At 40.4% G+C, this 15,847-nt stretch overlaps 1 protein-coding gene and 1 long non-coding RNA gene across 3 annotated transcripts in view; both read right to left on the bottom strand.

Annotated features, from left to right (window-relative positions):
• Nucleotides 1-5,777, bottom strand: part of phactr4b (phosphatase and actin regulator 4b) — a 54,126-nt gene extending 48,349 nt beyond the window's left edge. The window contains 2 exon segments of the mRNA XM_065011403.1: nucleotides 5,301-5,424; nucleotides 5,653-5,777. Coding sequence (XP_064867475.1) covers nucleotides 5,301-5,395 — 95 coding nt within the window. The 5' untranslated portion in view covers nucleotides 5,396-5,424; nucleotides 5,653-5,777.
• Nucleotides 5,778-9,910: 4,133 nt separating this feature from the next.
• LOC115115141 (uncharacterized) lies at nucleotides 9,911-15,847 on the bottom strand. Of its 2 annotated transcripts, XR_010461454.1 has the most exons (3): nucleotides 15,351-15,845; nucleotides 12,465-12,752; nucleotides 9,911-12,325 (listed from the first exon to the last, which is right to left on the bottom strand). It is a non-coding gene; the product is annotated as an uncharacterized LOC115115141 (long non-coding RNA). The 2 variants fall into 2 exon arrangements; XR_003861329.2 differs by having other exon boundaries at nucleotides 12,465-15,847.

The following is a 15,847-nucleotide window of genomic DNA, read 5'->3' as shown; positions in this document are numbered from 1 at the left end:
CTGAGGAGTGGCTTCCGCCTGGAAGAGTGTTGCAGAGACGGGATAATCTTCCAGAAGGACAACCATCTACACAGAGGAACTCTGGAGATCTGTCAGAGTGACCATTGGGTTCTTGGTCACCTACCTGACCAAGGCCCTTCTCCCCCAATTGCTCAGTTTGGCCGGGCGGCCAGCTCTAGGAACAGTCTTGGTGGTTCCAAACTTCTTCCATTTAAGAATGATGGAGGCCACTGTGTTCTTGGGGATCTTCAATGCTGCAGACATTTTTTTGGTACCCTTCCCCAGATCTGTGCCTCGCCATAATCCTGTCTCGGAGCTCTACGGACAATTCCTTCTACCTCGTGGCTTGGTTTTTGCTCTGACATACACAGTCAACTGTGGGACCTTGTATAGACAGGTGTGTGCCTTTCCAAATCATGTCCAATCAATTCAATTTACCACAGGTGGACTCCAAGTTGTAGAAGCATCTCAATGATGATTAATGGAAACAGGATGCACCTGAACTCAATTTTGAGTCTCATAGCAAAGGGTCTGAACAGGTACTTCTGTTATTTATTCTAAAAATCTGTTTTCACTTTGTCATTATGGGGTATTGTGTGTAGATTGACGAGGAAAAACAATTATTTAAGCTGTTTTAAAATAAGGCTATAACTTAACAAAATGTGGAAAAAGGGAAAGGGCCTGAATTCTTCCTGAATGCACTGTACAACCTCCCCAATCACTCGTACATTTAGCTTCTTCCTTAGCTAGAGTGACAACCAAATGGCGGGGATTAATGGAACATTTACTAATGGTGACATATGTAAAAATGGAGAATCAATAAAACAATGAATGCGAAGAATTGGCAGGATACAGCTAAACCATTCTGGAGAGAGACACCTATATCGTCGCCACACACCCCTCCCCTTCTTGTCTCAACTTTTAAATGATAATAAAGACACATTATCTTCACAAGTATTTTAGATGCTTTTCACTGACAGCCGCAATTCAATAATCAGCTATGCCTATTGCCACTCACGATGCCCAAATAGGCACAGGCCTACGAACTTGTACCTCCACAGCTATTTTGATCAAGAAGCTAATGATGCTCGACTCCGCAGGCTAAGTCATGCTTTCTGATGAAGTATTTTGAATGATTTTATTTATTTCTGTATAGTAAATAATTTTATTTTGGCAAATGTATTTCCATTTACTTCCCCAATGGACCCACCACTATGCCATTTCTCTCCTGTTCTATTGGTTTTCATATCAACTTTATTTTGTGGTCCAGAAGCCAAAAGCCACAATCCCATTCATATTAGCAAGCCACCTGAGTTGTTGTATCTTTCGATTCACCCTCTTTCAAAGTTTCTGACAGAGATTTTCATCTCTGCTATCAGGTGTACTGTTTAAAATGGGGTTTTCCCGCAAATTGCATTGTGGCCAATTTTTGAAAAGGACGTTTTATTGGCTGCTTCATTACGAGTTGCATCTTCTGTTAAAATGCATTACCATAATCTAAATGTGATTTATGTCATTCTGAGAACCGTGTGTGGACGCCCTAATGGGTTATGCACACAATGTGTCAGGTACATTTCTCAAAATGTCCGGTCACGTTGTCTGGCGCAACATTTTCCTAACAGAAACCCTGGCTGAGAGCTATTGAAGTGGCTTGTCAGAGACCTGTCTTCTCTTTGGTATAACTGAATTATGCCCAGCTGATGGGTTAAGCATCCTGCTCTGCTTATAATGGCCCATTACCCATTGCAGTGCATTCCAATAGGATGTGGCGAGCACTGCAAGAGCACTGAGACAGCTTTTTCACTGACAGGCAAATTAACTTCAAGACCTCTCAGGCCCAAATAGTCAGCATCAGAAAATGAGATACAGTTTTATGGGGCAGGTATTGGAGGTGGCTAACACAGACAGCACAGACACACGGGAACAAGCCCCACTAGTTCATGTAGAAAAAGCTACAAATATTAACTGGTAGAACAGAATCATCTCCAAGAAGAATAAGGAAAGGATCTAGTGGTACGGTTATATTAGTGACCTGTGATAAGATCAGAATAATGTCTTTCCAATAATTGCTTAGTTCAGGGCAGGACAAAAACATATGCATAAGTGTGCCCACTCCCGTTTTACACCTTGGACAAAATTGTGAATATTTAGAATTGATCTTATACTGGTGTATAAGGTGTGTAAAGTAAAGTAGACCCTATGTAAAATATTGAATTGCATCAACTTGACCATATGTTAAATGAAAGACGCTGAGCATCTAAAAGGAGCTTTCCCCATTTCTCATCCTCAAAAATTAGACCAAGGTCATCATGCCACACTTCATGCAAGCTTTCAGAGGTGCATCATTCCCCAACAGAGCTTGAAGACCAGAGTGAGTACATGTAGGAAATTAAACCTTTTACCTCTTTCCTTTCCAGCCACAGTTTATCAGTTATATGCTTACTCATGGGCTGAATCCTACCTCCCTGTTACAATGTAATGCCTAACCTGTAGGTACTTGAAGAAATTAGTTTAGGTAACTGAAAATGAGATGCCAGTTGTTGAAAGGAAAGTAGTTCACCTTCTCTATAGAGATGACCAAATTATTTAATTCCTTTGTTGAACCAAGAAAATGTAATACCATTTCTCAGGGCTTTGGGTAAAATGGGGTTATTATAGAAAGGTGTTAGTTCATATATAGATCTAAGCCCTTCTGTTTGTTTACAGACTTCAACCCATTTATTTAAACTGTTTTTACTGAAAGGGTTGTTTATGAGACCTAGCAAAGCTTTAGGTGGGCTAATATGAGGTATAGATGCCAATGGAGCAGAGGTCTGACACTCTTCCTCTATCTGTCTCCAAGAGGTTGAACTTGTTGTTGTTGTATCTTGCCATACCCACACAGCCTTTAACTGAGATGCCCAGTAATACAACTGGAAGTCAGGTAGAGTAAGTCCTCCTTCTGAGTTTGGTTTGCATAAAGTTGTGAGTTTCACTCTGGGGGGGGTCCCTTTCCACAGAAGTGAAGAAACCTTCCTATTAAGTTGTTTGGGGAAAAAACTTTGGGAATAGGAAAGGGCAAGGTTTGAAAAGGGTACAAGAATTTTGGTAATATATTTATCTTATATTTATCTACACAATTGACCCACCCAATAAGAGAAATTTGTAAATCCCGCCATCTATCCAATTCTTCCCCAACCTTTTTGAGAAGTGGAGTATAGTTCAGTTGATATGTCTTAATAGTTTCAGAAGGAATTTGCAATCCAAGATATGTAATTTTCTGTGGTTTCCAAGAAAACGGCTGGTCTAAGATTGGGATCTGCATAGCTGCCCTGTTAAAAGGCATTAGTATACTCTTTGATAGGTTTATATTATATCCTGAAAAGGTACCATATTATTTCAGGATGTCAACTAATGCTCGGAGTGAAATTTCTGGTTCAGTGAGGTAATGCAAAATTTCATCAGCATATAGCAAGACCAGATGTTCACACCCACCTATACGAACACCATGGATGGATGGATGAGATCTAAAAGCTAAAAGCTGCCACGTGAGAGAGAGAACTGTGAGGAAATGTTTCCATTCGTCAGGATCTGAGCTACCGGACATTTGTACAGTAATCTAATCAGACCAACATACTTCATTCATCCTCTGTAAAACTTCAAACAGGTAGTTCCATTCTAAGCGGTCAAAAGCTTTTTCCGCATTTAATGAAGTCGCCACTACAGATTCTTGGTCATTCTCTACATAATGCAAAATATTAAATAATCTGATATTATCAGGAGATGAGCGGTTTCTTACAAAGCCTGTTTGGTCCATATCAACCAAGTCCGGAAGAACCTTATCCAGTATAAGAGCTATGAGTTTTGCAAAAATCTTATATGAAGTGTTCAGAGATATTGGTCTATACGACCCACAAAGCAAAGGATCTTTCCCAGGTTTTAACAAAACTGTGATCAGTGCCTGTTCAAGTGTGTCTGGGAGATTTTCTGTCTCTATGGCAAAATTAAACATACTGCAAAGAGGCTCAATTAGTTTGGGTAAAAAGGATCGATGGATTCCCTATTCAATTCTGTCTAACCCTGGTGATTTTCCCCCAACATTGTTGAACATGGATTCCCTAATTTCCTCTGATGTAATCTCTTTCTCCAAGTGCTCTCTATCCTCATCAGTTAAAGTTTTTACACTGAGATTGTTCAAAAACGTATGCATTGTGGCAGGGACATCCCCTTCAGACTTGTACAATGTTTCATAAAACTCCCTGAAAACTATATTCATTTCCTCAGGACTGTGAACAACTGTGTTATTGGGTAGCTTAATAGAGCTAATAACTCTACTAGCATCCTCTCGTCGTATCTGCCAAGCAAGCAACTTTCCTGCTTTATCTCCATGCTCGTAGTAGTTTTGTTTTCCTAAGAGCATTTTCCACTTTATGGGTCATCGGGGTGTTAAATTCCAATCGCTTTGAGTCTAATTTTTGTAGAGTTGAGTTGTCAAATGTTACACTGTGTTCATTTTCCAGATCACTAATTTCATTCTCCAACGAATTTACTTGAGCCTTATACATCTTACGAGCACCTGAACTAAAGGATATGATTTGTCCACTCAGATATGGAAGGAGAGCTTCCCATAAAATTAAGGGGGGGGGGGGGCAGAGTTGTTATTGGTGCTAAAAAAATGTCTGAGTGTTCAGAAATGTTACAAATGTTTGATTATTTAGTAAGTATGTGCCAAAGTATGTGTCCATCTTCTTGAGGGTGGCTGTGCTCTACTGACTGGTACTGAAGCCAGCAGGGCAGAATAATCTGATATACATCTTGGTAAGTACTTACACCCAGTAGTTAAACTTCCTTTGGCTGCAGGAATAAGAGATGCTCTTATTCTCCATGGACTTTACAGTGTCCCAAAACTTTTGGGAGTTAGAGCTACAGGATGCACATTTCTGTTTGAAAAAGCTAGCCTTTGCTTTCCTGATTGACTGCGCATGTTGGCATAGCCTATTCATATACTCAGTTTAGCCTATTGTGCATATCAAAGGAAGCCGCAGCAACATTTCTAACTGTTGCTAATGGCTGAACAGTGGGCAAATGATGGACCTTCAAGAAACCAACCGCATAGATAGCTATAGCGTTTTTTTCCAAACTAATTAAGTAGCCAGTTCTGGTTAACCTACTTAGCAACTGGCTATTTCGTCAACTGTAGCCTATCATTCTTGCAACAACAAAAAACGAATTGAATAGACAACGCAGTTGTAATCAACCCACAGGGATCAAAAAATAGTCACCACATATCTAAAAATCACAAACAGCAGCCTGTAGCTCACCTCTTTGTAGGAGAAAGAGACTTGCTAATTGTTACCCAGTGTAACATCACCGCTCCATCCCACTGATAACATCTAGAGAGCATCATCACGCGCATCCATTGTGCTTGAACGCCAACAGAGCAATCTATGGAGATCAAGCCAAGGTGGAAAATACACAATCACTGATTTAACCGGTAAAAACAAAATAAATACTAATAAAAAATGTCATTTGTGAAAAAGTTATTACAAATCTATATTTTCAATGGCAATGGAATTGTCTCAGTGATTGCCAAGTTAAAAACACGTTCATTGTGTTTTGCAGGGAATTATTCCATCTCTGTTTATACACCATGTTACTTCATACCTCACATACCTTCTCTCCTGACTCATGAATTGCCCTCCTCTTGTTTGGAAAATGGTTATAGTCGATTTAATATAGCTAGAATATAGCTAAGCCATTTCCTCACCAAACACTTTTTCCAAGGCCCCCATCGAAACTTTTTTTTTACCGGAATGACCGGAAACAACCTGGAGGGCATTTCGGTAGTAGTAGTTCTTGTGTAAAACCGCAGCCAAGAGCATCTCAATGGCCTACTATGTGTGGTAGTCGCAAATCGAATCTGCCTTGGATTAAAAAGACTTCAATACCCAGCAAGCATTGTAAGGAAAATGGTCCAAGCGCACTGTTTTAACTGTTTTCGTAATCTAAAATCATTGATGTTCCTAAATGAAATAACGCATTACAGCTGACTGTTAAAATACAGTATTCTTTGTTTCAATGTGAGCGATGATTAATTCAATATTTTCATATTTTTATCATCACTAAAGACCATAATAATATGCTGGTAACTGGTCTTATAAGCTTTCAGCGCAATTTGAGCACACATGGAGCATGGACAACTCTAAATATAAATGTATTTTAAGAGCTTTTGATGAGTCAAGATTGCATTTTTTTTTTTTAGCAAAAGACAAAGCTCTTGATGTATTACACTCTTATGTGGTGTGTGGGGGGAGGCTAACTAGAACCATAAGGTGTTCGACGACTGTCCCTGTAGGAGAACACATTTTTGGTTCCAGGTAGAACCCTTTTTGGGCTGGGTAGAGCCCCTTTTGGTATCAGGTAGAACCTTTTCACCAATATGAACTAAATGTGTTCTGCCTTGAATCAAAAAAGGGTTCTCCTACAGGGACAACTGCAGAACCTGTCTGAACCCTTTTTCTAAGAGTGTGCAGGTGTAGGCATAAGTCTTACTTCATGTCAAACAATTGTATTCTTGTGTCATATGTAACAAATATATAGAACGTGTCATATCAACTGTAATAGCCAAATTGTTGCCATGAATAGAACAAATATGTATTAAGTCAGTTTATCATACTGAAGAGAATTTTTAGATTGAAGGTAAATTGGATTGAATCAAACCAAGTAGGCTAACAGAATAGCTAAAGCCTGTAAACTCTCTGCAAGCTTCAGCTTCAATTTACATTGGACATACAGCCTCATCTAGTGGCTGAATGGTAATAAATCGTTTACTTTCCCCTGAACATTCTGCTTATCTTCTTATTGTTATAGTCATACTCTAGGAATGATCTTGTGCCAGTGGGATGTGATGTGAAGGAAAGGCAGGAAGGAAGGACTAACAGAGTATGAAACAAAGGGTTGGATCAGCTGGAAACTGCGGCAGAACATTACAAATACACTACTGTTTTTATTGACCATAATAGATTTCAGGGGAATAACTTTTGGTAAAACAGAACTCATCAGTTTCCATAATCACAATTTAATGTATATACATTTTTTGCCTAAATGCCATATTTCTTATTGGAAGGTTTATGTGAGGACACTTGAATTGAAAACAGATCATAAGAGAACATGTTTTTCCTTTGGTTAAAAATAAATAATACATTTTTGCTGGACAAAGGAATGCAATGATGAATACTGAAAGCTAACATTTTAACCTTTACAACATGCACATCTGATCAAATTTAGTACTCCGTTGGTACTCTCTAATAGGTTCTCTACATCTAGAACTGAATGGAGGACATTTTTTTAAATACATAGTCTTAGTATTTTGAAACCCGTTATGCACTTGACTAAATCATTGTAAATAATGTGTACAGAGCTGCCTGTCAACAACTTTTCCATGTAACTTCCTCAAGGAAGAAGCATTTTTAAGTCTATAAATCTGATTCCAGCTTGATGCTTGTTCTTAGATTGAGACATTATAAAGTAATCAGGCATTGGGCAGTATTAAACCTCCTTAGATATGAGCATGTGCCCTTTCCTCTGATAACATTGCCATGCCTCTCTCTGCCTAACAACAAGCTTAAGTACAGTATAGTAGAGTTAGGCTCTTTACTGTATTTATTTTTTCTTCAGAACTCTGAGGTGTTGATGGAACACTGCAGCCGGATGTTTTGTCCAACATAACAAAACATGAGCTGGTTCCCAGGTGTTAGAAAAACAGAACATAGTGAAGAGACAGATATGTGTTGTGGGTTGTGTCAGGTTTTCTTGTGCTGTAAACAGGTTGCCTTTGCATGTTATGAGACATGATTTATTCCGGTAGTCCTCCTACATACTTTTAACAATAATAGTATGCAGCGGGTAGAATGGATTAGGCCACAATCTAGGCGGAAATGTCTATGTTCGGGGGACCAGGCTAGCTGCAGAGGATTTGATCACTGGCTGCAGCTGGATAGCAGGACAAACAGGGCTGGCTCCAGGCATAAGCGATAAGCGGTTGCTTAGGGTCCCCAGGCGTTAGGGGTCCCAAGAACCCCCCCCCCCCCCCCCAAAAAAAAAGTATTTGAATCCAATCGAGAATCTGTGGAAAGAACTGAAAACTGCTGTTCACAAATGCTCTCCATCCAACCTCACTGAGCTCGAGCTGTTTTGCAAGGAGGAATGGGAAAAAATTTCAGTCTCTCGATGTGCAAAACTGATAGAGACATACCCCAAGCGACTTACAGCTGTAATCGCAGCAAAAGGTGGCACTACAAAGTATTAACTTAAGGGGGCTGAATAATTTTGCACGCCCAATTTTTCAGTTTTTGATTTGTTAAAAAAGTTTGAAATATCCAATAAATGTCGTTCCACTTCATGATTGTGTCCCACTTGTTGTTGATTCTTCACAAAAAAATACAGTTTTATATCTTTATGTTTGAAGCCTGAAATGTGGCAAAAGGTCGCAAAGTTCAAGGGGGCCGAATACTTTCGCAAGGCACTGTATATAGCACAGGCAACTGTCTTGTATTGTAAGTAACGTTTTCAAGCATGTAAATATTTGTATATTTTTTCTGTGAGTTGAATGAGTGTGCTTTCTGGTAAATATTTGAAAGAATTGGCTGTAAATGTTTTCATTTGCATAGTAAATATATTTATTGCAAGTAAAAAAAATATTGACTGAAATGGACTGTTCAGTTCCCTACTGGTCCTTAAAACCCCTTCTCCCTAGCAATTAATATTTTGTGCCCAATTACAAATCAAACTTTAGGGTAGGGTTGGTTTGGAATTGGACATTGGTTTCTAGTTAGTGTTTGCATATCTGGAGGTTCTAGATTTGTGTAAGTAATATGGCAGTGTCCCAGAGCCCATTTCCCAGCAGGGTGGAGTCATCACCATATTGCTACACCTATCCAAGCCCCATCAGGTCAAACACTGAAATGATACAGTAGGGGGTTAAGGGCCTCAATTAAACTGGATAAAAATGTTATTGTAATTTTATAATCCTTCTCTCGACCTGTACCTTAAAGGTCTTACTTACATTGGTTATGGAGAGCGAGATCACACAGTTGTCCGAAAAACAGCAATCAACTGGATGCCGCCTTCCTAGATGCTCTGCACTGATGACGTACCTACTGTAAATCAGCCAACAACGACACATTCACAGGGACAACACGTGCACTTGTGCAGCTTACAGAAGACTTTCTACGGGGTTATTGGGGTCGCTTTGCAAATCAGCCACTCGGGGACAATAGGAATGAGAGGTATTTATCAGGGGGAGTGGAACGGGGGCAAAAGTGACTGTTTGTTTGGGTTGTTGAGGAAACAGTCCTTCCTGTTTTGGAGACCACCACGCAAAGGCAAAGTTACAGAGTTTATCTGGGGTTGGATAGGAGGTGGATAGCATGGAAATAAAGAGGTCCAGCCAACTGTACTTACTGTAGGCTGTCGTGGAAATTCAGTACTGAGAGAAATGGGGCGGCAGGGTAGCGGGGCGGCAGGCAGGGTAGCCTAGTGGTTGGAGTGTTGGGCTAGTAACCAAAGTGTTGCAAGTTCAAATCCCCGAGCTGACAAGGTACAAATCTGTCGTTCTGCCCCTGAACAAGGCAGTTAACCCACTATTCCTAGTCCGTTATTGAAAATAAGAATTTGTTCTTAACTGACTTGCCTAGTTAAATTAAAGGTAAAAAAAAAAAGATTTGGTCACTTCTTCAAACAATCATCTTATTTAATATCTATTAATTATTGCAATAATGAGGCTGGTCGACCCACCACCCTTGAGTGTTGGCCCGAGTAGTATATATAGCTGATACTAACCATGCTCAGTCATGGTTGGTTCAACCCCCCTCATGCAGATTGGGGCATCATAAGCCACTCTGGCTTCATCCTGTCATTATCTGCACGTGGGTTGTTGTCTTAACCCCACCCTGGCTTAGTTTCCCAGATGCAAGGATGATTTTGAGACAATGAGGGACTGTGCTACTCCTAAACTATCTCTAGTAAAAAACTTTCCTGTCTATGTAATGCAGTATTCAACTAATTTGTCAGCTCAAGCCATCTCTGGTAACCATACGCCCAGATTAGCTGCAGGGAACTAGAGTGGAGCCCATGAAAAGACAGACACTAGCAGGGACAGAAATGTCTTACTATAAGCTAAATGTAAATTGTTAACCATTAATATCAAATAAATCAGGTAAATAGGTTTTTTTTCTCTCACAAGGCTTCCTTATCCAAGCTTTGATAACATTATAGTGGAGGATCTAAAATGAATACCAATAGTTTGTCACTGTTTTCTATCTCGTCATTGCAGTCATGAAATGTTCATAATTTTTCCATAATGAACCTTCATGTCACAATTTCTTTCAGAATCTTTTTCTTTTAGAGAAGTCTGACTATATTATTGTCATATATTTATTTTACCATCTCTTTATTTCCTAACCGATATGTTAGACCCCTTTGAAAAAGACAATCTGACGTGATCGTCTATCTGACATTACTGCTTTATTGGAATGCTGACAAATTCTTATATCATCAGTTACAGAACTATACAGACTTTCTAAGCCTGTGTGTGTGTGCCCTCCTTACCTACTGTCTGCAGTGATGTGAACCATTTTGGCTTCAGTATCAAATGAGTTGTATCAAATGAATGAATATCTCCTCAAATCAAAATGTTGGAAATAATGTCAGCTCAGTAACGTTTGAGGTAAGCTAGTAATTTACTGATCTCAGAACGCAATGTCTTAGAATAGTCTTCAATCACTGCATTATCTCTTCTTGTCAGTTTAGGCTAACTGAACATAGGAAGGATGAATGTGATGTTAGCTTCTGCAGTTTGAAGTCTGGCTTATACAGTAGACCATTTGGAGACTTCCAGCACCATGGACAGAGTTTAGCCAGCCCAGTAAAGGCATATGCAGATGCAAGATTCTGCTGCCAGCTGATTTAAAAGCCATGATGCAGGTTCTCATAGGAAATCACTTCACAAGGTCACAGTATAGCCGTTCATTGTTACTGATGAATAGAATATAGAAGTGGTTTAACAGAAACTATACCCAGTGAGTGGCATGCTGTTTTCATATAAATATGGTTGGGTACTTTTGCTAACAGATCGTATTGGGGTATGACAAAGGTGCAGCTTGGCAACAGCCAAACGGGGAGAAAAACATGACCTCATTATCATTATCAACCCTCCACTATTTCACATCACTTCCTCTCATTGACCAACAACTAGCCTGCTACTTCCTGTCATTTCTCCCTCCTCAATGATGAATGAATGGAAAAAATGAAAAAAAAAGGAATGGGAGAAAGTATCCTGTTTTTCTGTGTAGAACCAAGATTACTTTTTAGGTTCTAAATGAACCTATTAAAACTCATGGATGCTTAATACAGCTCAAACTAAATGTATAAAGAAAGTTATACATTCCCCTCTCTCCCTCAGTGACATGAATAAGAGGGTAGTGCGGGTAAAGGGTAGTGCGTACAGCCCAGTAAATAAATGGAGCTAAGCTGCCTGCCAACCAGGACCTCTATACCAGGCGGTGTCAGGGGAAGGCCCTACAAATTGTCAAAGACCCCAGCCACCCTAGTTGTAGACTGTTCTCTCTACTACCACATGGCAAGCGGTACTGGAGCGCCAAGTCTAGGACCAAAAGGCTACTCAACAGTTTTTACCCCCAAGCCAGAAGACTCCTGAACAGGTAATCAAATGGCTACCCAGACTATTTGCATTGTGTGCCCCCCCCCAACACCTCTTTTATGCTACTGCTACTCTCGGTTTATCATATATATGCACAGTCACTTCAACCATACCTACATGTACATACTACCTCAATCAGCCCGACTAACCACAGTAGCTGTTCTTTTTCACTGTCTTTTTTACTGTTGTTTTTATTTCTTTACCTATCTTATTGTTTACCTAATACTTTTTTTTTACTTAAAAATTGCACTGTTGGTTAGAGCCTGTAAGTAAGCATTTCACTGTAAGATCTACTACACCTGTTGCATTCAGCACACGTGACAAATAAACTTTGACAAGTATATTTCATATTCTCAGAACCCAACAGTCCCTCCTCTTGAACAAAGCTTCCTACTGTTCAACTTACATAAACTTGGAAATTACTTCTAAATGAACAAACAATAACAAAACATGAACAAAAATAAAACATGATTAACATTCACAGTGAGATTTACAAACTCAGAGACTTGTGGCCTCTGTTCTATAGTCACACCATACACTCTTATTTCCCTTTCTCGTAGAACAGTGATAATAACGTGTCTGCTGGAGCTGTTGACTTCTTCCATTTCAACTTTCTCTTTCTGGTCCCTAAGAGAGTGATAGCACAAGATTTGAAAAGCAACGAGAAACACAAAACATAACAGTATTAACAATGTGGTAAGCTATGCATAATTATATATGCAAAGAAAACACAAAGTCTGATAACATGACAATTCCCACTCTTCACCTGACTCTATGCCTTCAGAATACTTTTCTGCAGTACCTCGCCGCCGTACTGCCTCCATTCACCGGTATCCCTCCTCACACTGCTCCAGAAAATCCCAGGCGGGCTCCGGCACTCTCCCTGGGTCGACCGCCCACCTGTCTATCTCCTCCCAAGTAGTGACACAGTCCAGATCACGCTCCCATGTCCAGAAATCCTGACATCGCTGCCGCTGCTGTTGCTGCCCGTTACCACGCCGCTTGGTCCTCTGTTGGTGGGTGTTTCTGTAACGGCAGATTTCCTCCTCTTCGTCTGAAGAGGAGTAAGGATCGGACCAAGATGCGGCGTGGTAAGTGTTCATGACGTTTTTAATAACAAAAGCACAGAACACTATGAAATACAAAAAAACAATAAACAAATATGTGACATAACAAAACCGAAACAGTACCGTGAAAAACACAGACATGGAAACAAACACCCGCAAACCAACAGTGAAACCCAGGCTACCTAAATATGGTTCTCAAGCAGGGACAACGATAAACAGCTGCCTCTGATTGAGAACCATATCAGGCCAAACATAGAAATGGAAAAACATAGAAAAACACACATAGACTGCCCACCCCAACTCACGCCATGACCATACTAAATAAAGACAAAACAAAGGAAATAAAGGTCAGAACGTGATAGACCATGAGAAGTACTCCAGATATAACAAACTGACCCTAGCCCCCCGACACATAAACTACTGCAGCATAAATACTGGAGGCTGAGACAGGAGGGGTCAAGAGACACTGTGGCTCCATCCAAGGACACCCCCGGACAGGGCCAAACAGGAAGGATATAACCCCACCCACTTTGCCAAAGCACAGCCCCCACACCACTAGAGGGATATCTTCAACCACCAACTTACCATCCTGAGACAAGGCCGAGTATAGCCCACAAAGTTCTCCGCCACGGCACAACCCAAGGGGGGGGCGCCAACCCAGACATTTCAAACATTTCCATCATTCTACATACTAAGTTTAAAACCCAGATTGAAAAAACCCCACACAATATATCCCATGGGATGAACATCAATAACAAATACTCATACCTGGTGAGTTGTGTGTGCATGCTGGTGTGGGTGTGATAAACCATAGGTCAAAGACACACACATGACCAGGCCTTAATTATCAGGGAACTCTGTTTATGGCCTAATCCAGATACCTTTATACTTATAAAACTGCAGAATTTCACTAACTGCTCTCCCCAGACCATATCCTCAGGAAACATTCCAAAGGGAGATAATGAAACCCCTTCTTCTGGAAAAGAAAGTGTACATTTCGTTAGCATTCAATATGCACCACAATGCCACCATTCATGTACAAAAAAAAAGTTCATTTTAGGTTTGGTAACCCCAATGCTAATTTCTCGTGACCGTTCCTCCCTTTTGTCCATTCTATAAATCTATTTCAGGATAAGACGACATAAAATGTAAATCTATTTCATAATAAGACGACAGAAAACGTCTCATGAGATTAAAAACACTCCCAAGGTTTTCGGAGTTTGTAAGGAGTGTTTGGCCAGATCATTTTAATTTGTTACCTCTTTAGAATCCATTCCCCTGGCATTTCGTCTAGATTCTTCATCCCAAAATACTTTTTTCCTGTGGCAAAGTTAGCCAATTTCTCATCATAAAGGAATCCGCAATATTTGATCCCTGGCATCTATTAAAAAGTTGTGTAAGACGTGGTCTCCTACATCTCCCCTCACATAAAAAACAATCTCTTTGACCCACTATTCTAACAGAGGCAATGCTCAGCTATTTTCCTGTCCCGCTGCTTTCAAGGGGATTTGTTGCGGTTCCTTTGAAAAAGATGCAAACGCCTTGCATGGCAGCATTTCCTCCGAATGCAGCAGGCTCCATTCCCACTCTACACTCATTCTTCCAATGACCCACGGCCCCACATCTAAAACAGGGATCTACCTCCCTGTCAATGGTGTATTGGAGGCGAAGTCAGGTGCAGGAGAGCAGAGTATAATGAACAGGTGTACTTTATTATAGTTCCAAAAAACGAGAGCACTACATAAATCAAACGTGCTCAAAAAACGGAACATAAAAGTAAAGCGCGTAAACTAACACCACATAACATGAAACATTTACACACAAAACATGATGGGAAACAGAGGGTTAAATACAAGTAGATTGATTGGAGAAATGAAAACCAGGTGCGTATGGAAACAAGACAAGACAAATGGATATATGAAAAATGGAGCGGTGATGGCTAGAAAGCCGGTGACGTCGATCGTCGAACGCCGCCTGAACAAGGAGAGGAGCCGACGTCGGCGGAAGTCGTGACACTCCCTACACTTTGATGTTTTTTCGCTACATTTCTTTGTCTTACCTTGGCTATTGAAACCATATTTAGTAACTTTCACTGTGGCCATATTATTAACCCTTCGCACATATGTGAAGTGCTCAGAGTTATATTCCACTCTCAACGCATCTTGCTCTATTAGATTGGAACTTCCATTAGCCGGGAAATGCTGACCAATTTTATCCAGTTTGCAAAATTTCTCCCATATTCGAACAAAATTGCTAGAATGCTTGTGCGCTTCTTTCAGCGCCTCCATGGCTTTACTAAAATCCTCTAGCCCTGCTTTACAGGGATAATCGGGGTAAATTGATTGTCTCTAAGAGGAACTATCGTGCTCGGGACTTACCCTCTTTAAAGCTATGAATCTTACCCTCCACAGATTCTATCCTGCTAGGGACTTACCCTCTTTAAAGCTACGACCGGACGTAATACAATTGGACTGCTAAATAAGCTCAGGCTTTCTAGGTCCGTGTTCTATAATTGGTTCAGCCTACGACTTTCATCTCTCCAAGATGTCAGAATTAGTGATAACAGGTGTAGAAACTGTGCCTACCTTTGTTTCTGGTGCCGGCTCCTGTTTCACTGATTCGGGAATTTCTAGTTCAACTGTAAATCGTGGTGAACCCTGCTTGCAGTGCCAACTGTTAGGTTCTAAATTAACCTATTAAAACATCACGGACGCTTAATAAAGCTCAAACCAAGTTTATTCACCCATTGGGCCGAAAAAGCTGCATAAGACAAAAGACAGATTCACACAAGCACTGATATTTAATCTTTTCTCCTAGGCTGAGTCTCCTCCTGCACATTTGAACAGCCAATGCATCTCTGTTGCTAGACAGAACCTTAGTGATATCTGTTCTTCCTCACTACATCCGACCTGACCTCTGCCCCAAAGTGCTCACTCCTCCCCAACTCACGGCTGTCATGTTGACTCGTACCAGACTGTGTCTTTTTTCCTCCTATAGGATCCCTGATGGCTAACAATAATATATCCGTACAGAATGTAAACATTATACATTCCCCTCTCTCCCTCAGTGACATTTCATATTC

The sequence above is a fragment of the Oncorhynchus nerka genome, linkage group LG3 (assembly GCF_034236695.1).
Source record: "Oncorhynchus nerka isolate Pitt River linkage group LG3, Oner_Uvic_2.0, whole genome shotgun sequence".
Taxonomy (NCBI): domain Eukaryota; kingdom Metazoa; phylum Chordata; class Actinopteri; order Salmoniformes; family Salmonidae; genus Oncorhynchus; species Oncorhynchus nerka.
The sequence above is the reverse complement of the archived record's forward strand: the minus strand, read 5'-3'. Positions and strand labels throughout refer to the sequence as shown.